This window comes from Plectropomus leopardus, chromosome 8, assembly GCF_008729295.1.
Source record: "Plectropomus leopardus isolate mb chromosome 8, YSFRI_Pleo_2.0, whole genome shotgun sequence".
Lineage (NCBI taxonomy): Eukaryota > Metazoa > Chordata > Actinopteri > Perciformes > Serranidae > Plectropomus > Plectropomus leopardus.
Window position 1 is genome coordinate 17,219,277 of NC_056470.1, and position 24,593 is coordinate 17,243,869.

Below are 24,593 nucleotides of genomic sequence, written 5' to 3' on the forward strand. Positions count from 1 at the left end.
GCAGTAGTTTTTCTTTGCACCTAGAGTGCTGCAGGAATGAGTCCTGAAACCCAGAAATTAGTTCAAATTTAGCACTTCCAGTTCCCTTGTCTTGAAGTCAGTGGGTTTTTTGAATGGGTTTTTTGGTTAGATGCCTAAAATAAAGTCTGCAGTTAACACAATATTAAGAGACTTTCAATTTTTGTTCTATGAAATAAAATACATCAGTAAATACCTCTCTTGTGAATTTTGAACCTTTCATGTATCTTAAAAGGCGGTTGCTAACAAAAAGGCTAAATGAGACTACAGAATATCATTATGCCCAGCACGGGTTTACAGCCTCATGGTGGTGGTGAGGTTGAAGTCATGCGTGTCATGTGGCGTAGTTTCTTTAAAGCCTAACATTAGCTTTATACTTATGGCAATTGAAGTCACAATTCAAAAATCATAAAAATAGTTCACATGTGAAGATTATCTTTCTGAACAAACGGTCTAAGTATCATAAACTTTTGTTTGCTGCAGAGTTTATTTTCTGAATTAGTCCAAAGTCCAATGGAAAAATCCCATTGGCTTTTTGTCAAAGGAACCAGGACGATGCTAACTGTGTGTTGGCTGGATATAGCGCTGAAGATGGGACCCCCTTAGTCCCATGAAATTTGCTCAGTAGCGCATGAAAAAAAAATCTCAATTTTCATACTTTGAAGTTACCTTGGTGATCGGTGCTGCTTCTGCATCGCTGGGCCCACAGAGCAAGCACACTAGAGACTTATGCCAGCCGAGCTGGCTATTTCCAGTTTAGCGCTTCACTAACTTGAATAAGAATTAAATCATTTAAGTGTGCAGCACTTTCAGACATTCCTAATGATATTTGACCAAATTGATCAAATTCTGATAATGTAATTATTTAATGCAGAGGTAAAAAAAAAAATATATAGTCAGTGACTGACAGATGTCTTTTTCCACAATGTCAGTCTATGAGAAAATGTCTTTTTGGGCCCAGTGGCATCACCTGACAGACTCAGGAGTTGTACTGTCACTGTTTGGCCACTACGGGAATTGGCTTTCAGGCCTGGCGCACTTCCTGGGGACCTGGTTGACCTACACATAAACTTTCCTGCAGCACTCTATTTGTCTTATCCGTTGAAGCTATGTAATAACTGTTAAGACCTGAATCGATTCTGCAGTAGAAAAAAAATCTTTGGTTTGATATCCCCTTGTTTTCTACAACACATTCAACAATTATCTTACACACAATGTAATAATATCTAATGTGCCTTACATTTTTAATAAATATACTTTACATTGTTCATCACTGTGCGTGGAATGCTATTTGTTTCCTTCCTACGGCTTTTGCATCTTGTTTCACACATTCAGGAGAGCATGACAGGAAAGTAATTTTATGTACCTCGTATGCTGTGTTTGTACAAAATACAATCACATAATTGTGTCCCGGTTGGTTGCGGAAATCTGGATTGTTCATTTGTATTCTTCTAGGTTTAATCCTCCTCCTGTCACTTCTGTGTGTGTGTGTGTGTGTGTGTGTGTGTGTGTGTGTGTGTGTGTGTGTGTGTGTGTGTGTGTGCGTGTGTGTGTGTGTTTCCGTCTGCATTAATCCACATGGGGCAGTGTGTCGACTCTACCGCACCGCCCTCATGAGTGAGTCTCCGTCCATCTTGCTAATCACTCTTTTTCCTTGGAAATGGATTCCTCTTGAGCAAATATGAATTCAGCCTCAAGCATCCGCCTCTAATCCACTTTCTTTAATTCAACAACGTTTGTTCACATTATTAGATTTCTACTACAGCCTTCTTAGGGCTGCTCCTGCAGCTGTAACATCCATGTCATCCCCTGTCTGTTCTCAGTCCAGCAGCAGTCTCGCTCTCTCCTGCTGTCTGTAAATGTCTCTCTCTCTCTTTCCCTCAGCCTGCTGCTTTGTTTTCTCTACACCCATAGCTTTGTCTGCTGCTTTGTACATTAGGCGTGCTGTAAGGCTATTAATGCAGTGATCCACCCCTTGCATTCCTGCTGCTCGGCTCTGTCTGACCAGGGAAAGAGTTTTTCCTTATATGAATCAATGTGCAGGGACCTATCCGCAGCTGACGTGAAAACCTCTTCAATTTCAAGGCCATTTTGCACTGCAGATGCTGTCACTGTATATTCCACAGTTCCCTCATCAAATGGTGTTGACATCCTCAATGACACCCTTCCGCTCTCTGGGGTGGAGAGGACCAGTGATTACAGATAGAGGTCCTGTTGACAGTACAGCTGTCCTTTGTTGTTGGAAACATCTGGTAGAGGTCAACGTGCTCTGCTCTCAGGCTTTGCTGGAGGTGGTGGTGGCAGTCGTGTGCTACATCACGTCCTTGCAACGGGCCCATGTGCATCCGTGCATGTCTTTTCAAATATGTCCGTTTCTGTCTCATCAGTCTGTGTCAGTACAGACTGTCCTTGGTGGTGGAGGTGTGTGTGGTGGTGGAGTCGTCAGGCAGGGAGCCCCTGCGGCCAGATCGTGACTGACAGTGCAGCAGGTTCTGTAGCTCTCTGGACACGCTGCTGGAGAAAGCTGTGTAGATCCACGGGTTGGTGCATGAGTTCAGACTGGCCAGTAACATCAGGATGGTGAAGGCCACCCCTGCTGAGGGCACACAGAAACACACACATGCACTATAAAACAAGTGCGCATACAAATGCTTGTACAAGTAGCCACATGAAAATGTCAATCTTCTCATGTAAAACCAAGACAAAAGGTTTACATTGTTCTATTCGCTATTAGGAAACAAACAGAAATATGTGCAACGTCTATTCAGTTTGAATGTAAACCACTGATGATTATTGTTTTTCATTTAATTTCCTTCAGGAGCCCAAAATATACCAGTGGAACAAAAATCCTGCATAGTTCCTTTTTCAGTTTTTTCCCACTGCTATTAATAAGTATTTTATGTAATAACAAAAGTGCTTGAGCGCAATACATAAGCAAAAACTTTATTTCACAATACAAAGTTGATAATAATCAGCTGTTTGTGTGAGTGTGTGTGTGTGTGTGTGTGTGTGTCTGCGTGTCAGTGAGGAGTCATTCATGTGTATATGCACTTGTATGCGCACACTTTGTATATACAAGTGAGCTTCTGTGTGTGTATTTACGAGCCTTTCTCTGTAGGTCTGCTTGTGATTTCGACTGTGTGTGCAAACTGCTGGCACGGATCATTGTTGATCACATGTCAACATCTGGCCATGTTGCAAAACCAGCAGGGGATACAAACAGGTTATTTACAGGCCTCTGATGTTTGTCTTTAACGTCAGATCAGAGAACACCCACCCAGTCCATACTATCAGCCACAACCTAGGGCTGCACAAACCTTACTTGCTTCATCACTGGCTGCCAGTAAGAACATCAACAGATGCTGTTTGTGTGCCAAAATGTACAGAGGCCAGCAATGTCATCCAGGGGTTTCTGGACATGGGTCAAAACAAACATTGTTTTCGACCTTGTATTTCACTCACATTTGCCACATCTTAGCTGGAGCAAGGCATCTTTGGAATAATGAGTGAGCGTGTAGACTCACTGCACTGGACAACAGAACTGATTGAAGGTTGTTGCTATTAACCGATCGTTTAGCTTTTGTTTTCTGGCTGTTTATGGTGAAAAACAAGTTGGGGTTGCACATTTAGGGCAGTTAAATGGATAATCTTGGCTAATGAGGATCAATCCACCTGAGAAAAACAACTTAAGTGATTCATTGGCAATAAATTGATGTCTGTTTTTGCTTTTTTAAGGTAATTGCACACATATGTGAATGATGCAATGTTGTGTCATGAGTCCCTTTTACACTGCCTGTTCAAGGAGACAACATTCCGTTATTTTGCCTCGCCACTCTGTATAAAAGGTACTATCACGAAATTGGGTGACAAAGTTGTCTTGCTTTTAAGCCAGCAGCGGACGTATTTACAGTGCCGAGACACGGCCTGTGTAAAAGGAACAGCTAGCAGGACAGGACTGTGGGCTGGATGGGTGTGACAGCAGTTAGTGGCTATTCAAAGAGGAAGAACAGTGGCCGAAAATGTCAGCAAATTGGGAAAACCTAGAGGTTTGGGAGCTTCTTACCCTCCGAGCAGAGGAGGAGATCAGCCATTGTATAACAGTAAGAATAAATTATTATTGTTGCCACATTATGTTTTGCCAATATGCATGTAATATGTCACACTAGTGGCCAACACTGTTGTGTTAAACATCATCACTGTAATGCCTGTTTAGCTTCCACGATGCCAGCATGCTGTCTAAACTCACACACTAGAGCAGCATGATGCCACCGTTCAGTTCTGTGTAAAAATGCAAAGGGACTCCGTAGTGGCCCTACATGTAAAAAGCGTGTATGTGACTGACCTTGGTCTGGGGGGTTGGGATCCCAGGCAGCCCAAAGCTGCACGATGAAGAAAGGTGACCAGCAGATGGTATAAACCAGCACGATCACTAGTGTCATCCTCACAGTTTTCGACATGGCTTTAGTGATGCTTGGAGGTGGAGTGGCTGGAGGAGGAGGGGGGGCGTAGTCAAGGGAGCAACGGGGTGACCCTGAGGCCAGCTCGTAGGGCGTGTAGGAGTCATGGCAATCTGAATTGTTTAGTGTTTGCTGCTGTGTCTGTGATGTCACATGTTCACCACGGCAATTGCTATACTGGATAGCGGATGGGACGTAGTCGTAACATTCTTGGCTGTTATGGATGTTATTGTGAGGGTTGTTATTCACTCCCTTTAGGAGCGTTCCACCTCTGCTGTCCCTGACCCCTCCTCCGGACGCCCGTCTCCCCCTTTCCCTAGCCCGCTCGTCCTCTTTCTTGAAGCTGTGAAAGCGGAAGAAGATTTCATTCTTCTTCAGCTCAGCCATCACCATCCTCTCAGACTTCAGATAGATGTTATTGTGAATCTCTCGGAAGATTCTTATCTGAAAAAATAATCATTTTGAAGAAATTAGCAGGAAACGAGACATTCCATCATTCACAAACAGAATTGCCTGAGGATTGCATTTTTCTATTTGATTCAGATTCTTGGTTCTGCTCTTGTTTACATTTTGGCTTTTAACAGTGAGAGGAAATTTGAAAGGAAAGAGAGAGTGTTGGCCTTCATCGGCAGCTATAAACCAGCGTCAGACATTTTTATGCATTAGCGCCACTCTTCCACTCCAATCAAAGGAGCTACCATAAAATTTTACCGCTGCAAAATGATTCTTCACGCTATCCTTGGAAACAAAAACAGTTATTTGAAATCTAATAATACTAAGTGATTAATATTTATTCATATAGCTATTTGTAGTTTATTTTTACAGATTTTAGGGGTTTTTAGTGCCAATTGTTGCTCTTATGCCACCTTTTATTTTTAAAAACAGCTTTATGAGGGCACGATTTAAACACTGGAAACTTTCAGAGTGATTTAATTCTGCAAAGCAGCCTCATACATCTTAAAAATGTGTCTAAAGAGACCTTTTGATTTGAAATCTGATAATAAAAAAGGTCAGGGATTCTATGTTTGGCTGAGATCTGGTACATTCCACTTCCTGGCGGGAGGTTCTCAGAGTGGGCACATTTTCTGAGCAGCCGTCTCAGCAGTGGTCTTCAAGTGTTGTGTTAATTAGTGGAAATAGCTGGACCCTGGAAATATCTTTCCCTAAATAGAGCAGCAGGGCTGATGGGAGGCAGCCCAGAATGCCTGTCCACCATGGGATGCTACATAACACCAACCATGGTCCCCCACGGGTTATCAAACAATGCCTGCCAAATGCACCCTAAGTGAAGACAAAACAGAATTTCATTCATGCCACACGCTTCATTATCGGGTAATGTTGCTTTCAGCATGTAATCCTAGTCAACGGTGGTTGTGGGCGGTGCTAAGACAGAGAGCCGAGCCAGTACAACCTGTATTACCTGACAGATGGTAATGATGAGCGCGGGCAGGAGGAAGACAGCCACGGTCATCCAGGTGACGTAGGCCTTCAGCCCCCACGGCTCAGCAAAGTGACCCCAGCACTCAAACTCTCCCGGAGCCACTTCTGAGCGAGAGAAGATGAATACCTGACAGACAGAACACAAGGAGGGTGGTCAGCACACCCGCAGACACGACTGTCAGTTTCCACGTCCTTCAGCTGAACTGCAGTGACCTCACTGAGCTAAAAATAGAGCAACATCTTGAGTTCTACTGTAGAAATCAGGGTGTGAACACCCACTGAGTTCTCATTTCCTATTTCACCATGTGTTTTTGTGTGTGTTTGCATGTGTGTTCATCCCCCCCCTACCTGTGGTATGCTCAGGACTAGCGCCAAGCCCCAGGCCACCATGACAGGGGTGTTCCAGCGAGACATTGCTCCCCCTCGGTAGGCCTGCAACGGGCAACAGATGGCCTGGTGCCGATCCACTGTCATAGCAACTATCATGTAGGAGGAGGCAAACATGCCCACAATCTGCAAGTACTTGACGGACCGGCAGAGAAGGTCAGGCCCCTGGAACCTCTCTGTAATGTCCCATATTAGCTGAGGAAGAACCTGGACAGATAAGAAAAGAAACTGTTTATTTATGTAAATGTGGCTCCTAGAGTAGTGGTGTGTATTTTCTAGTTTGGTCTTTAGAAATGTAGAAGACAAACACTTAGGGAAAAGTCTGGTGATGTTTCATATTCTTGTTATTTTTAACAAATCCCATGAATAGACTAAAACCAACAATGATTGTACTTGACATTCAATTTGTCCGTATTTGTGCACGTTTTCTAAGCGCTTAAAGAGCAGTATCACCAGGGATACTGTAGTTCATAGTTCAAGCGTGATATGACCAAAGGAAACAATAAAGAAATTTAAGTAATGGCGGAGCGTAACAAATCGGTAATATGTAATAATATATAGTAATACAAAGTGCAATTAGTAAAATAATTCTTTGTCCACATGTCAGGATGTATATAATGGCTGCACAGACCTCCACCATCTACAATTCTGCTTCAATTTAAAGTACAATATAAGATCTTCCTCCACCATCACCTCATTGCTGCATTAGTTGGCTGTGTCTTTGCTTTGCTGTCATGAAGCATGCATTCAAGTATGAAGATGTTAACAACATTTGAAACAGACCTATCATACATAAAGGGAGATTAATAAGCCTTAACAAGTCACGACCGCGTCGCCAAAACCTGATATAGCGTATCTCTCTGTGCCGTCATTATTGTCCAAAAACAAACTAATGAGCCACATTGTTACACTGGGTGAGATGTTCTGTCATTACCATGAACATGGGCACTGTAGTTTATTTTGCCCACATACTCCATCCTGCTGAGCTAAACACTCTGCTGAAAATTCACTTTTTACTCCTGTTTGAGTAACGTTGCTGAAAACCACAGAGCCCAGCTGTTTTGCTTGGTAACAGAGACTTTAAAAAATCTCCCCAGTTATCGACTGAACCCCTAAAAAATCATCTCTGTTCTTCAAAATTGCATATTTAAAAGATGAAAAAAAAACTGTCTTGCCATAAATGGCTTAACTCTACACCTTTGCCTCATTTTGTATGTGCAGATCAGTGAATATACAAATTAGTTGCACCCCTCAGCCACTGCAGTTTGAGCGTACCTGCTCACCTCCAACATCAAACACAGAAATGTTAATGTTAGATCATCACCAGCTCTGACAAGTTAAGGTGAAAATGACACTTAATTTGTAAATAGCTGCTCTTGGGAGTAGTTTACTTTCATGGCTTAATTTCATGACAGGAGTGGTTTGTTAGATCTGTGACATAACAATTTCTGGAAGTGAGATTCTCTCTTTTTGAGACTGTCACTGGTACACAGTAGTTCAGCCATGGTGTTGAGTGCATATTTCACTCATGATATGTCTGGTAACATATAAAAACACTCTACAAACATGTTAACATGGTTAAAAACTGACACTCAGGGTGGTCTTTAAATCTGTGTATGCTGTTAAAGTTAAAGATTTACATCTTCAGCAGGAACTGGTGGGCTCAGGGGCAAGAGTCTCACGGTACTGAGAGCTGGGCTGACACGCTGTTGGTCTTTTCAGTGGATTTGTTGACAATATGACAAATATAGATTAACATCAAGGCCTGTCAAATACAGGCGTGACTCAGCTTAAATACCTTACAGTTTAGTGCAGTAGCACAGAGTTCAATATCATTTATGTACCGTGTCAAAGTGGCCATTTTAGTGGCTTTAAATGTATGTGTGTGTGTGTGTTGCTAGGCAATTAAAGTAGGAAAACATTATAATTTATAGTTTAAATCACAGTTAAAAATGCAACTACACAAAAGCCCAATCAAGTTAAAAAGAAATTTGCAATATGTGCCACCCTTAACAGATGTAACAACCAACTTTAATGCTCACTAAAAGGCCAGATGGTTCTTTCAGAATTGCATGATTCATAAATTAATCTGCACAATGCAGCAAGAAAAAAAGCTCATCATTTAATTGTAATGTAACAATGATTTTAGGAGAATCTTTAAGCTCTGAACCTTTTAGATCACCAGAAGAGAATATTTTTTGACTTTTTTCACATGATGATTATGGCAACAAACTGACCAAGCGGTTGTATTGTTGTGAAGTTTGTCTGTTATTTTGCCCACTGTCATATTTAATGTGCCTGTAATGGTCTCCAGTAACTTGTGAACTGACCTGAAACAAGGCCACCACCAGGTCAGCCACACACAGGTTGACCATGAACACGTGCATCGGTGCATTATGCTTCCTCCTCCTCAGCAGCACCCACAGCACAAAGCTATTCCCCAGAGTGGTGAGAGCCAGCACCACGCCGAGCACCGCGATCTCCGCTCGGGCGAGGCCCAGGTCCCTCGTCCTTGGCTGTGACAGGGTGTGAGGCGTGGTGGTGGAACCATTCTCAGGGAAGAGCCCGAACAAGGATCCCCCACTGTGAGAGGTGTTGAGGGAGTTTAGATCAGAGACAAACAAGGACGAGGAGGAGAAGTTGCTCCTTCCTGTTGTGACCAGAGAGGAGAGGGCTAACTCATCCCAGTCCGTTTCCACACTGATGCTTTCCATTCCTGAAAGTAAACAAAGTGTTAAAGTGTAAAAAGTCAATAAAATCTGTTTTTGTTTAAGTTATGCCCTGCACAAATTGGTAACAGTCATGTGACTGCCTGCAGGCCAGTCTTCCAAATAACATTTGTCATCAACAAACAATTTACTTGTTCTGTATGATCACAAAATCAATGTCATGCCTGATCTTTTATTATATTTGCCCTTGAATTTCTCAGCTGATCTTTTTTCCATCGTTTCACTTAAATTGAAGCTAAAACACTTCAGCCTCTTATTTAGGATGCAGAACTATATTATAAATAGCTTTTCTTCTTTATGAAGTCTGAACAGTAGTAATGAAAGCCTGAGGCTGTACCAATCATGCTGCCATGTGAATATTGTTGTCTTTTTGGTTTGGTCTCCAATTTTTTAATAAGTCTGCGGGGTCTGTATCTCTAACGGCTTCTCATTCAGTTTGACGCAAGTCCAGAACAGTTTATTTTCTTTTTTCATATTTTCTCAAGGTTGATTTGACAGCTTTCTCCTCGATCCCACCACTCTTATTCCTTCACCTCATAATCGCTCTCATTCCACGCTTACCCCATACATTCCTGCTTTCCTCTGTTTTTGTTCCCCCCTTCCTCTCTTTCTTCTCTCTCATTCTTTTCTCTTACCCCAGTCACACTCTCTTTTAATGCTAATAAACTTTATGTTTGTTTTTCTTTGCTCATAAATAAATGGCTCAAAAGAAAAGAAAGCTCATAGGAATGAGATGACAGTTTAAGAAACAGAGTCATGGGATGTTGAGGGAGGCCTTGGTCAAATAAACTGCTGCACATAGAACAAAGTCTTCGAGAAAAAACAAAGGAAGATGAAAGAAGAGTGATGAGGGCAGAGTGGAAAAGGGCAATCTATGCCCCAAAACTGCAGTTCATCAGATGGCCACTTGATGCTGGCTCCAAAACAGAATCTATCCCAAACGCCCGGGAACAGTGCCAGGCTTTAAAGCCAATCTTACATAGAGGCCAAAAGAATTACACCATCAGGGTCTGTCTTGTGATGCCATGTGATGCCATGGGGCCAAAAAATACTTTTTCCCATTGACTTACATTTTTAGCTTAAACCCCCGCAAAATTATATTACTGTTTCCTGTAATGTTTACCAGCCAATCAAAGTGCTTGATGCACAAAGAAGACAAATCCTTGATTGATTTTATAAGCTTTTTTTTTTTAAAGGAAAGTCAGGTCAAGTCAATTTTATTTATAGAGCCCATTATCACAAAACATGGTTTGCCTCAGAGGGCTTTACAGTGTAAGATATCCCTCTGCCCTTAGACCCTCACATCACCCAAGGAAAAACTACTGAAAAAGAACCCCTGTAACGGCAAAAAAAAAAGGGAGAAACCTCTGGAATAGCAGCAGAGGATGATGAGGGATCCTTCTTCCAGGACAGACAGTCAAGCAACAGATGTCATAAATAAATTAAATACAATTGTGGCAAAAAGGAAAGAAAAGGAGAGAGGGGGAGAGTGGGGGAGAGAGGGGGGAGAGAGGAATAGTGGAAACAGACGCATGTCATATTACAATAACGATAGGTGTGAAATTATCAAATGCACTCTATGATGATATTGTGGGTGTTGATGAGAGTCTCATGTCAAAGATGTCAAAAATAGCATAAATCTTGACTCACTATCAAGATTTGATCCAGTGATTTTTTGAAGAAAAAGAGATGCACAATTAAATAATTTTATTCGCATTCAAGTTAGCAGAGTGCTAAACTCTAAATCCCATATGAATGAGACAAAAACAACTGTTTCATCTTTCAGTGAAAAATAATTTGCTGTCACCTTTACACGTGTTTGCTGTTGGGTTCTGAATTGGCAAGAATCTGGGGATACAATACATACCATGACACAGGTAGTGATTCAATATATATTGGCATATATTGCAGTGCTGCAGGAAAGGGGGTATATTGTGGTATTTTTGAATCTAATTAACTGTCATTAATACCACTTCACCATATGCATAAAATTTGATGTCTTTTTTAATGTAATCAGAACAGTAGGATCTGTATTTATCACAGCTCCTGTAGCAAACTAAATATATGTTGTTTGGTTTGAATGGCAGACTCTTATGACTGACGACAGATTTGAACACTGCTATCTAGCCATCGGGGGTTTAAACTGTACTTACTTTTTTTAAAGAAAATACTGTATCATAAAACATACTATTGTGATATTCAAGTGTATCAGGATTTTCTTACACCCCTACTTTGCTGTGGCCATGTCTGCTACCAAGCAGTAAATGGCTACTGTCAGGTTACCATTTGTTTGCTTGTTTGTTGTCTGTTCATGAAAACACATTTATTCTTCCTGTGTATTTTCTGCTGTCTAAGAACTGTGTGATAGTCCCGCCATCATGAGGTGAACGTAAAAATGCAAAGTGATCTGGCCTTATTAATTAATTACGTGTGGAGGCAAATATGGTATATTTTGAACAACAACCCAAGGGGTGTTTCAGATTGATCTGTGGGCCACAATTGGCCCCCAGGTTGGACTTTGGACATGCCTGGAATAAGGAAAATCATGTGTTAGGGTTTGGTCCTCATATTTAGTCAATGCAAGTGGCATTATAGCAGGGTTCAAATAACCGACACATAAGCGGGTTGTCTTATACTGGTGGTGAGTGTAGTTTTTAGGGGACATTTTGTGTAGGCTGCAAACAGGACATGGCTGCAGCTATTCATGTCTCTAAAAACTCAGTCCAAAGACCAATGGATGAGATCATGGAAGCTGTGTCCATTATTTTCTATGGGTAAAATATACCTCTAAAGAGAGCTATGTTCTGTTTTGCAGAGTTTGTGTTGACTGACACCACTCTGATGGATTATTTTGACTAATGCGTAGGAGTGGTTAGGTATACAAATGTTACACTGACTGGGCACTTGGAAACTTTCCACCTCTAAAAATACGAGTTAAACAATAGTTATAGTATTGTGCAACTGAGCATGACTAACAAGACATCACAAGCTTGTTACCACTACTCAAGTGGGACCTAATGGCCAATTTGTCTGTAATAGTGCACTCACCGCTGGGTGCGTGAGATAACACGGCAGATACTGTCGAGCGTCACATGCTGGCTTGGCCAGAGGAATGTATTCAGATGAACGCATGACAGGCCAGCTGGACCTCTCCACCCTGGCATGAAGGTAGAGCCGTGAAACCATTTCTCTGAAGTCACACAGTGTCTCTTTGGTTTGAGGGAATCCCCACTGTCACATAAGGCGACCACCTCACTACCATAAATGGTTAAACAGAGTCTAATCCTGCAGCGAGTTTTTAACGTTCTGCTCAATATTGTCATTGTCTAAAGTTCCTTTGGATCAAAGCTAGTAATATTCCTCCTTATTATCTGTTTATTATTTTTTCTTTTTAAGTTTTTCATCAGAGGTTTAGACAACGGGGCCCCTTTTCATCAAGGAATCTCTTAGTCTCTCTTTGTCAAGACCTGAGGAGCCTTGTGCCCCTCTCTGTAATTACCACACAATTCATGAGAGGATTCTTTGTGCTGCTGTGGCCCTTTATGCCCACTATATAATCCCATTATGTATATTTGCCCATGTGACAAACTTCTGACATGAAGTCCCTTTTTCCAGTATGCTTCTGTGAAGATAAGGTGTAATGACTTAGGGAGGAGGAAGAAATTAAGCCACAGTATTACACTAATGCAAAAGAGATCCCTAAATTATATTTGATGAAATGAAATAAAGGTATTAAGGGAGCAGTGTGTAGGATGCAGGGGCATCTAGCAGTGAAGATTTTAGATTGCAACCAGCTAAAACTTCTCCTATCTGCCAAGCGTGAACTTCCAGTTAGGATTCGTCCAGTGTTCATTGTTCAGGAGGTTTTTACCAGGAACTGAATTATCTGCAGAGGTCTCCTCCCTAAAAGAACTGGACCTGCTGATTTAAAATGGTAAAAACACTGAATAAAGCAGTTTCACATTACAAATCAGTGTTTCTCTGCCGCTGGTTGTCTAGCCCAGCACCTGCTAACATGTGCTCACCTCTTTTCTTTGATAACTTAAGATCCAGATGTTCATGATGTTTTTACCGTCAGCCAAATTATTTGCAGATGTCTCTTCTTATTCAAAACAAACAGATCTGTTCATTTAAACTGGTATAAACTCTTAATAAGGCAGTTTCATGATCAAAAAATTGCATTTTTCAGATGCTGCTAATCACAGTGGGGCTGCTATCTATAATGGCAAATGCAAAAACCCTTCTAGATCCAGTGTTTGCTTTATCCAGTCGGATCTGCTGTAGAAACATGACTATACAACATGGTGGACTTTGTGGACAAGGATCTGCTCCCTATGTAGATATAAACGATACACTCTAAGGTAGTAAAAACACAATGATTCTTACTTTCAGGTGATTATACACTAAAGAAAACATACTTCTTTTATTACTTTCCATTTCTGCCAATATATCATCCTAAATATAAATATAAATATCACCCTTGACCTTTAGGCAGAACCATCTGTAATGGTGGGAAGTGCGTGAGGCATTTCCTCCTGAACAGATTGATGAAGCTTTATTCCATCTCTAAGTCTTGTTCTGATAAAGTCTGAATGAACCCCTGCTTTTTTTAACTCCTCAAGGTCACAAAGTATTTTCTCCAAACATGCTCATGTCTCATTTGCATGGCTTGTGCATCCAAGAAATCAAGATGGATTGTCCTGAAATTGCTCAATGGCTCCACTACAGGAGACCCACGCATAGCTCAAAATTTCTGGCACTGATGTTTCCTTTCCTCAGAGGAAATTCCTTAAACTGAGGGTACATAGAGACAGTAAATATTGTCTGCAGAACTGTGCGGGATGCAGTTAATTCCTTTACATACTGTCTCTAAAAATTGATTCTCACTTGCTCTCTCTTTAATAACACAAGCATGGCACAGCTTTCCCATCTGTCTGATCGACTTAAAGCAAAGCACAAATTATTCCATCTCTCTGTGCTGGACAGACTGTAGATGCTGCTTTTAGTAGTTAGAGCAGTGTGTCGCTTCCTCTCTTTACTTTAGAGCTTTCACTTTGATTAATGGTAGAGTCAATTCTTGTCTTGCTCTCCTCTACGTAGGCAAACCAACATGCAATCATTCATTTTCATATCCTCTCCATCCTATACCATTTTTGCACAGACAAGACTACAGTGCCTCAGGGATGACAGAAACAGGTATTTTAAGTGCCCAAGAAAACATTATAGCTATCAGGCATACACGTCTTTCAACATCTCAGTCCCCTGCTCTTGCTCTTCACACATGTTTTGGTTATCCTCTTTCAACAAACTATGTCATGTTTGAGAAATGCAAAGATCTAAAAACTATCTGTTTCTGTCAGGGTTCTCTTAAAGCATCCTAAAGTATGTAAAGTACCAAAAGTCACACATATTTGGGGTTAGATCATCACTGCTGTTTTATTTTGTCAGAAAGACTTATTTTGTCATTTTGTAAATAGGACAAATGTTCAGAGAGACTAAGACAAAACTTTGGTCATAAATCTGTCTGATATAAGCACACATAATGTAAATATTTCCTGCCTTCCTTTCCTAAAAAAAAACATTTATTATGGCTAGGAAAAATAAATGTTTTTGCTTAAAATACTTTTATTACGGGCACAATACCTGTTAGAAAAGCAGCAATGTCTTGTTAAGATAATACGTTTTTTTTTCTTGCCACAGTCCTTGCAGAAAAAAACAACAATGGGTCCCAACAAAACACCCACATTTGGAGGTTAAATAGCCACTGCAACACAGCTGCAACTTGCTAAATCGGTTTTGATGTTCTCGAACAGGGATCTGCAGTGGTCAGCAGCTTGGTAGCCACCTGACCTAAGTGTCACATCATTCACCATCCCCCCCACGTCCTGACGACAGAGAAACCCAAGTCACTAAAGAAACACTGATATGACACAAATGAAACATAAAAACGTAATGTGTACCTGGCTTGCATGAATGTTCAATGCCAACATTTTCTTCTGGCGACTGGGCTGCAAAAAGGGTTTGCTTAAAGAGAATACCAGTATGTTTGCATCTAATTTGTTGTGTAGAGTTGTGTAGATTTGTGTAGAATTTTTTGTGGATTATCTGTAGAGGGTTTTTTCCTTGTTTTTGATGTTTGTAGATCAAACTACCATTGTTTCCCATTTAGTTTCTGTACGATATGAAAATGAACCTTGCATAATCTGCCACAGTGAAAATCAGGTCTGCATTAATAATATCTGTCAGTGCATTAATGTTGCATGATAATGCCCTTTCAGCATATTATATTGATTTGAAGTCTACACTACTTGGGAAAAAAATCAATGCAAACTTGATCTGCATTGTGAATGTTTACCTAACAATCATGTTTCTGGGAACTGTTAATAGAGTTTCATATTGTGTGAAAATTAATGCAATACAACAGATGTCTTGAACCGTACTCAAAATATATGTAATATTTTTACAACACTGAAGCAAGGTTTGCAAAACAGGTAGTTATGATGCAAATCCACTGCTACGGACCTTTAAAGGTGCAATTCACCCCCAAAATAAAACAAAAAAAACATCTCTTTCTTCTTAACTTTGGTGGTATTTAGCAATCTAGATGTCTGCCTTCTCTTGAATATAATGGATCCAGATTGCACTCAGCTTGTGGTGCTCAAAGTGCCAAAAAACAAAACAAACAAACCAAAAAACTCAATACTAACTTGTCTTCCATGAATCATGACCCGATAACTCACAGACCTCATTGTGAGCAGTTTCTTATAAGAACTGTTTTCTTTTTCCAAACTACACCCACTCACTATATCACTGCGCAAAAGGGAGCGTGCGTCTACTCATGGATGAGAGGCTTGTGCCTGTGACAGTGCAAGATGTAAACATTTATAACGTCCTCCTCAGCTGAGCTGTAACGTTAGCTAGCTCAGGGGTGCGAGGTGAGTTGGTTGTACATGCACACTTTCTTCTGCATGGTGATATGGTTGGTGGGAGTAGTTCATAGCTATATAGCTAGAACCGGGTCATGATTTCTGGAAAAAGAACTGCTGTTGAGATTTTGTAATGTATTTTTGGTGCTTTGAGCACCACAAGCCAAGTGCCACCTAGTTCCATTCAAATAAAAAAAAAAATCCGACATTTCTACGACCGAAATCTCCAACAATTGTCACACCAAAACAATCTTGATTGATAAATTGCACCAAAGGTCAGAGGAAAAACATGTATTATTTTTTTGGGGTGAACTGTCTCTTTAAGTTAAGGTGATGGTCAAATAAGAAACAACTTTTTAACAAGAAATTGAAATTTCAATAATAGTAGAAACTTGAGGTGGACACTGAACCTCCCGTCCTTACTTTGTATTTGCATGTCAAAATATTGCCTTACTGTTGCCATCTCTTTCGTGGCAAAGAAGCACGTCTCTTACTCTTTCATGACCTTGTTTGCATAAAAAGACACCATGTGGATTGGTAGATTTAAAGCTAATCATTAGCTAACATGAAATGCTGGTGGCATCATTCTCAGGCAAACAGGTGCTTATTAGCGCTGTCTGCAATAATCCAAACGCAATGAAAGATCCATCGCCTCCCCGCCTGTCTTGTGTCTGCATGTCAGTGCCTTGATTAGTTCCCTTTGACCACATTTGACCCAATCTGATTAATGAGGACCTCTGTGTCCTCATTAGTAGCCTAGTGTGCACTCAAACAACCTGTCGCTAATTTCCCACTCTAATTTGGTCTTCTTCCTCTTTTTTTATTTCTTCCCCTCAGCTGTTATTTCCTTTTTTTATTCTCATTCATCCTCCCACTCTCCTTCTGTCCTAACAAATCCGCCACATCCAGTCATTACGATCAAAGCCACAGAGGAAACTTTTTCTGATATGCTTGTTATTTTTAATTATTGTCCTCATTAATAGACATTGGCAGCAGGATTAAAAATGGCCTGGGCCTGATCTGCATAAGCAGACTGAAAATGCACATATGAATCAAGCATTAGATTACACCATGTGATATAATTTAAATTTGGTATTCTTTGCTGCTTTTCTCTGTGTGGTTGAGGTCTTTATTTACATACCGGTCAATAGATCCTTACACAGTAAAGGTCTGGGTGAGTCATGTGGTGCCACAGACCAGGCTGCGCAGCATTTCATCTGCATGATAAAGCAGATATAAGCACACGCTCTTCTTTGAGACCCACATATCAGTAAATTAGATCCCAATTGGAACTCTCACATATATATTAAATATATTCCCCATATGAATGAGTCGATTCAATGACAGGTGGACGCTCTGTATATATTTATGCATTTCAATTTGAGGAGGCACCAGCTGTACTCATTAATTCACAGCTCTGTATCCATGATTTATTCTTTCAGTGTGTATAACTAGCCTCAGGACCTCAGCCCATGTGAGAAATAAAAGCAAACACTTTGTTCTTTTACTGTCTTGCCCAAACAACCCATTAAATGTTAATCATGTGGGGCCACACCTCATTGCACACGCTTATACAGTCATTACCAGCCCACACTTCGGCTGTGTGTGCTGCTGTTCTACCTGAGTTTTGTATTCACAAACATCAGAACCAGTTTATTTTCATAATACACGAACTAGTGGACACAACTCTGGTGTTGAAGAAGGTCCAAGTCCCCTTATCAGCACTGATAAAGCCTGTGCATAAGACCACTGACTGTTGTTCTTGTTATGTATCATTAACCAGCACACTACCAACGAGCATGTGACCTAAACAAAGACAGGGCTTTTTTATTTTCATGACACACAACTGATATAAAATTCTCAGTATTCCCCCTGAAGAATGGAAACTGGGCCACAATGTTACCACATCAGCTAAAAAATAAAGGCTGGGGGACTTTGTAGCAGATATGGTCAGATCCGTGCCACACGATGAAATGATTCCCTGTTAGAGACCAGACCCAATTGACCATGAAAATAACAGTAATGATAATGATGATGATAATGATTTTTCCTGATGGGGAATACAATCAAGGAAGTCATTTTGTGCATAATATAGATTGTGCCAAACACAAAAAGAGGAAAAGTGTAACGGAAAAACCATTTTAAAGCACTGCAGTTGACACAAACAGTCTCCTGCTCTCATTCACAAAAAACGATGATGATTCTGCCAAACAGTGATTTGTTGATCCAGCTGACAAGCCCGGGAGATTTCTTTAATTGTCTAATTGCTGTTACACTGCTAGTTACTTACAAGACAAACTGCAGTGATGAGAGAGATACAGGCTTTCACTGAAAGCTTCACTGTTAACAGATATTTTAAATTTCCATCTTAAGTAATTAGTTGTGTATACAAATCAATTCAGGCAATAATTAATTTAACTTTGAAAGTTCAGGCTTGTGTGCACCATAAACATGCAGCCCCTCTGGGACCACAAATCTCCTTTTAATCATCTAAAGACCTTTGATTTGAAAATCCGGGTAAGACACACACACACACACACACACACACACACTCACAGACACACACAAAAGAAGAGCACCCCAAGGTGAGTATATGTCTCAGTTGCCTCTCACCTTGTTGTCAGTGCATGGTAAGCTTTCTCACGCGTTTCCTTTTCTCTCTGTGTGTGTTGCTCTCGTCTCGATAACTGTGGGACAAAGCATTCAGAGCCGTCACCATTACAGTCCATTAACATTACAGGGGAGAACAGATCACATGAGAATCCTGACAGTTTCCCCTTGAGCTTTTTAATCCATGGGAAAAATTAGGGGACCACACACATTTTTAAATTGGGCTGTGTCATAAAACATTTCCAATCAAGCACACTGAACATACGGAACGTGTTTACAGTTATTAGATGTGTTGAGGCATGGTAAATATTGCTTCATCAAAATGCATAGCCTAATGTAGCAATTTTTGGTCAAATCAACTTGATGTGATATTCAATTATCCAACATAAAAAAATGACAACACATTTGAAAATTTGTATGTAATTATCAAACATTAATGCATTTGTTAAAAACACTTCTTTTCATGCTAATAATAGTCTATTTAAATTTTTCCAACAATACCAAATGTACAATCAACTGTTAATTCACGTCAGTCATAGTGGCACTTTCCAAAACAGTTGTTTTTTGTTATGGTACTTTTTTAAAAATAATTTGTTCAATATTGTTTTATCATGAAACGACAACAAATTTCTTTCTTTTTTAAGGTTCTTTTTTGGAAAAACAAAACCTACCATTATTATGTTACAATATAAATGTTAGACTAATGAGAAGAATAGGATTATTGCTACTAATGATTGACAAAAATATGTTAAAAATAATAGTCAAAATAATTTGCAAAATGCTGAATACGGTACTTGAGTGTCATACTTGTGTTTGGTGTGGACATGAGATCCTGTAGATCAGAGAGATGACCTACATTGGTCAGTAAACAAATCCATTCACACGCAACATGAACAAGTTTAAGTTCCAACCCTCGGGCTACAAAGTGTTGTCAGTGAGTAGAGGACAATTTTTATTGGAAGTATTTATAGAGTAAATATGACTGTCAGTGTTCATATCAAACAATCATCACAGAGTAAATAAAAAGGCACTTACTTGTGATCCACTTGCAGCTGTGTTACAACAGGCGTTACAACAGTTTCCCACTCAAAACATTCACATCTTCAGTGCTGTCAGTCTCAGTCCCTGCGCTCAGCCTGCTGTCAGCTGGCTCCTGAATGAAAGTGTCTTCATCAAAACCTGGCAATTTTTTATTTCTCTCAGTGTGACAAACAAGTTCTGCAAGCTCTGTGCAGCTCCTTTGTGTGCCTCCTGAATGTATTGTCCTTGCTGTGTTGTTGAAGTTCACAAGTATCTGTCAGAGTAATCCATTTGATAGCCATGGGTGTCCCAGCTCCTTGTGCGTCACGTTATGCTCTTGCAATGTGCTGTGCCTCCAGCAGTACCAGCAGAAATGAATCTGAGCTCTGGCTGATCTTACCTCCCCCTCCCTCCCCCACTATCCCCTCCTCCTCCTGGGTCAACCAGCCTGTCCTCTAGGACTGAGGGTGGAGCGTGGAGCCAGGGGTGGAGGGAGGGTGTTATACATACCTATGAAATGTATAAGAGAGGGAGAGAGAGACAGAGAGAGAGGGTGTGTGTGTGTGTGTGTGTGTGACAGAGAGAGAAAGAGAGTGAGGCAGGCAGACAGCGAGAACTGGGTTTATCTGCATGTGCACGTGCTGTATCTACGTGTGCATGTGCATATATATTGCCAAACTTGTTTTGAAGTTAATGTTTGTGTGTGTATGATAGAGAAGCTCCCCCTCTCATTGTAATGATTTATGCCTGATGAGTCATTGATACACAGGCCACTCATGGTTTTATTCAAAGCTCTCTCCTGTTTTGTGCCCTCTTACCTTTCATCTCCTTTGTTGATGGTGGACAAGGGCTGGTGCACTTCCACCTATCCAGGAATGCCGATTGGCTGAGTCAGCCAGGTCACGCCCTTGGTGCACAGACACACAGCAGTAAAGGTTAGTGCAAAGAAAAAAAATTGCTGTCTCTTATTTTAATGTCAAGGCTGTCTCTCTCTCTCACACACACGTGATGGTAGGACATACATTTGGCATGCACACAGACAGGTGTACACAATGAGTGAATTCATAAATTCATGCACCAACGTTGAACACGTGCACGCACAAAAGTCCAAGCAAACAGGCAAATGTTGCAGATGGATCCACATTTATTTTGACAAGTAAATTGCAGCTTCCTCTTACTTTTTCCTAAAAAAGCTGCAAGAAAACTGTAGTCCATTGACATTTTATAAGTATTATATCATTCGGTGGCCCCCAGCAGCACACACACACACACACACACACATATAAAGCATGCTGTATGCATGGGGCACACTTGCTGTCTGTCTCACCTAAAGTCATTGATCCTTGGCCAGCAGAGACTGGATTGTCCCATGATGTCAGAAAACCTGGCGGTATTCCTCTAGTAGTGCCGCCAGGTTCACATCAGATGTCTCCCTCAGCTGAACTACTCTGTTTTGCCGCTGAAGAGGCGGGGCTGTGTGGTGGGCTCCCTGAGATTCACTCTAATTTGATTATCCTGGCTCCTCTGGTCTCAGAGGATGTTTTGTCACAAAGGCAGTAAAGCAGCAAAGTGACTCCACAATCCACTTTGCTCGTTTTAACAGCTACACATGACAACTGGTGCGAAAGAGGAGAAATGGAGAGTGGCGACAAAGAGAAAATGGATTTGTGACAGAGTGATGAGTGCTTGAGTTTGCTCTGAGTTTTAAGGTTAGGAAAATACGGTATCGTAGGTAGCCTGTATGAAATATCACACATCATCCCACATTATATTACTGTTATCTATCATCAGGTAGAACACATCTTGTACATCATGTTCAGTCACAGAGCAGCACTAAAGTTTAAGAGGAATGCTGAGACCTTTAAATATCTCAATCTATGACAACCTTTTCCTCAGAGATTTCTGGCTGGACATTATCCCACATGTTGAGGCTTATTTCCAGCTCCCTGTATTGTGCCAGAAATAAAAAATGACAGCTGTTTTCCTTTGAGAGGAGCTGTCTTCTGCAAAGGCCTTTCAATGACTCTTCTCAGGGACCTCTTTATTGGAACAGAGGTGTTGACAATCATAAAAACTTGCATTAAGGGTATATGAATCAGCCGTGTGGTCAGTCAGGGGCCCTCCTCAGCCTGCATGGGAGAAAGATGGAGACGGTCCTGGAATACACTGAACGAAATCCAAAAACAGTCTCACTCAAGTTCACTTTTCAGTCCAAAGTGTTTGGCTTCATTGCCGACTCTGTCAGAGACCACAAACATGGCTACCATCAACCTCTGCGCAGAGAGATGAGGCTTAACTGAATGTTCGCTCAGGGGGACGAAAAGTCCAACAGAGCCATTTGTCTTCCGGTAGGACAGCCTGAATTAGGCCATGCCTTAGGTTGCAAAGTGCACAGAGCACAGAACACCTGGTCTGTCAAAGTTGGCACTGAAAAGTTAAAGAACATCTGAGGGAATCATTAACTGTCAGCTGAACCATGAATAACAGAGACAGATGAAGAATTTGGGATCCAGCTATTGTGGATCCACAATAACCAGGAAAAGATACAGCGGGACATTACTTTGCCAATGAGGTGCAGTTTTATTTCTATCAGAGGCCCTATTATGGTCAATACTCATAGAGCTCTTTTCCATGAATGCTACAAGCATGAATCACCTTTGCAAACCTGTCACTAACTACATTAAAAATACACATTCCACCTTGATTTTGGGTATTGATGTTAAAAGGAAAGTTCCATATTTTTTTTTACGGATTTTCTCACGTTTTGGTGTCAAAGTGACTACTGGGGACAATCGTTTGTTAAATTGGTCCAGTATTGAGGGAGAGCGCTGAAGCTGACATCAGTAAATCAGGCTGTAATGTAACAACAATTTACATCCACTTAAGTTCTTGTTTTGCCACTGACAGGCTCAGATTGTTACTGTAAGTGTCTGACAACATTATGAAAACAACTTTCCTCACTGTTCACTGGGCTGTTGTTATTGTGTCCAAGTCTCTCTCAAGGAAAAGTCTTGTTTTGAAATCTCGCAAGAGAGCATTATCTAAAAGATTGAAGATTGCTGGTTTCAACAGCGTGAAAAAGTCTGCAAGATTTTAAACGAGACTTCTCCCTGAGCGAGACTTCGTCACAAAAACAAACATGTCTCTGTGGGGTCTTTTCAATAATGTTGTCAAACTCCTATAATAACAATCTGAGCCTGTCAGTGGCAATAACAAGCACTTTTAGTGACGTAAATTGATGGCGAACAATTGTCCACAGGGATCACACTGCAGCCTGTTTTGTCACTGCAGCTGCATCAATCTCTCTCAGTGCTGGACCAGTTTCAAAAATTGTTGTCTCTATTAGTCAATTTGACACAGAAACATGGGAAAATAGCAGCTGGGTTAAAAAATACCAAAGTTTCCCTTTAAGGTTCTTATACTGAGCAACACTACTTCTTTTACAGGGTTTCTTCATCTAAATCCCACATAGTTTCAAGTTTTAGTTGAAGTTTTAACTACCCTATCCTCTGCCTTCAGCACAGTGCAATGAAAGTAAAAGGAATTTTTATAGAGGTATTCACACAATTTAAGAAACATGTGTTCGCATTGCTGTGAGCATCTAAAACATAATTTCATTCACCTTCATTGTATTGAGGCTGCAGCAGAAATATTTCAAACACCTGGTCAAATAAAACTGAAACTAACTGCATGGCTAAATATAGAGATGAGGTGAAGATGAAGATGAAGATGAAGATGAAGGTGAACCCTCTATAGTGTATATTAGGCCTGTATTAAATGTAGTAGTTGTACTGCAGAGGAGTCAGTTGTAGTAAAATGTCCTGACAAAGGAACTCAATTTTACACATTACAGTCTGTTTGCAGATCTTGGGAGGTTATACTGCATACAAGGAAAAAATGTTGCATAAAAACACGTTTTATGAGGTTATTGATTGGTTTGACACCAAACTCCATTTTATTAACTACCTACAGCTGTGAGATCGATAAAGTAGAGCCATAATCCTAGATGAGGCACTTTGGCAGGATACAGTGCTATTGTTGGGATCAAGTAGAGCTAAGAGTGCATGAGCTACAAGTGCTCTGTAAACAAAACTCCTGCTGTTTGAAAGTGCAGACATTATGAAAATCTGTTAATTTTCTGTTTATTTCAAAAGACAGATTGTCTATGACACAATCTGTTGATGAAATTTCAATGCATTAAGTGTGGAGTGGTGAATTAATTCGTCATATCATAGCGAGCTCTGCTTATGGTCACAGTGTGATAGCCATAACCACTTTTCATCAAGGAATACAGCCATTATCTCTGTGTGCTTTGTCATTCTAATGGCTGTGGAAGACACAGACAAATAAGCTGAATGGCAGACCTGTGACTCTCACTGCCATGTTGGATGTTAATGGAAGCTTGCGAAGAAAGATCTGATCCACTGGGCTTCACGGGTACAGATGGATCACACATGGATGTGGCACTAATGCAAAAAAAGAAATTAGACCAACAACGCTTCATGAACACGATCCAGATCTAAGGACAAATATAGTAAATTGCATATTTTTTTGTGTATCTCTGTGAGAGAAGATGAAACATAACCAGTACAACAACAATAAAAGTGCAGAGGCTGTATGTGTGTGTGTGTGTGTGCGTGCGTGCATGTGTGTGTGTGTAATGTCATGTTCTAAGCCAATCAGCAGGATCGGCCATTCCAGGCATTTTGAATTAAATAATGAATATTGGCTTTATGGACCTTTTTTTGATCATATGTTTATTTGCTCCTGACAAACCAGCTGTCAAACATTCCCCCCTTTAAAAAAACTCAAACTTTTTCTGAAAGACAGACCAGTGTGAGCATCGTTTTGCAAGTCACAAATAGGTCTCAAGTCTTTGCACTCAGTTCCCAAGTCAAGACAGACAGATTCCAAGTTAAGTCCGAAGTTCTAAATGTTTAGTTTTGAGTCCTCAACAAGTTATAATGCGCTCTGCACTATATGTATTGCCATTTTAACAACAGACT

At 40.7% G+C, this 24,593-nt stretch overlaps 1 protein-coding gene across 2 annotated transcripts; it reads right to left on the reverse strand.

The window, feature by feature from the left end:
* Nucleotides 1–487: 487 nt before the first annotated feature.
* LOC121947299 (vasopressin V2 receptor-like) lies at nt 488–19,939 on the reverse strand. Of its 2 annotated transcripts, none has more exons than XM_042492284.1 (7): nt 19,603–19,939; nt 18,571–18,644; nt 8,633–9,018; nt 6,264–6,509; nt 5,896–6,042; nt 4,361–4,919; nt 488–2,611 (listed from the first exon to the last, which is right to left on the reverse strand). In XM_042492284.1, exons 3-7 carry the CDS (start codon nt 9,014–9,016, stop codon nt 2,412–2,414), a joined length of 1,536 nt encoding a protein of 511 aa, XP_042348218.1. In that variant the 5' UTR covers nt 9,017–9,018; nt 18,571–18,644; nt 19,603–19,939; the 3' UTR covers nt 488–2,411. The 2 variants fall into 2 exon arrangements, with proteins under 2 accessions (XP_042348218.1, XP_042348217.1); XM_042492283.1 differs by having other exon boundaries at nt 488–2,614.
* Between the last annotated feature and the right edge of the window lie 4,654 nt (nt 19,940–24,593).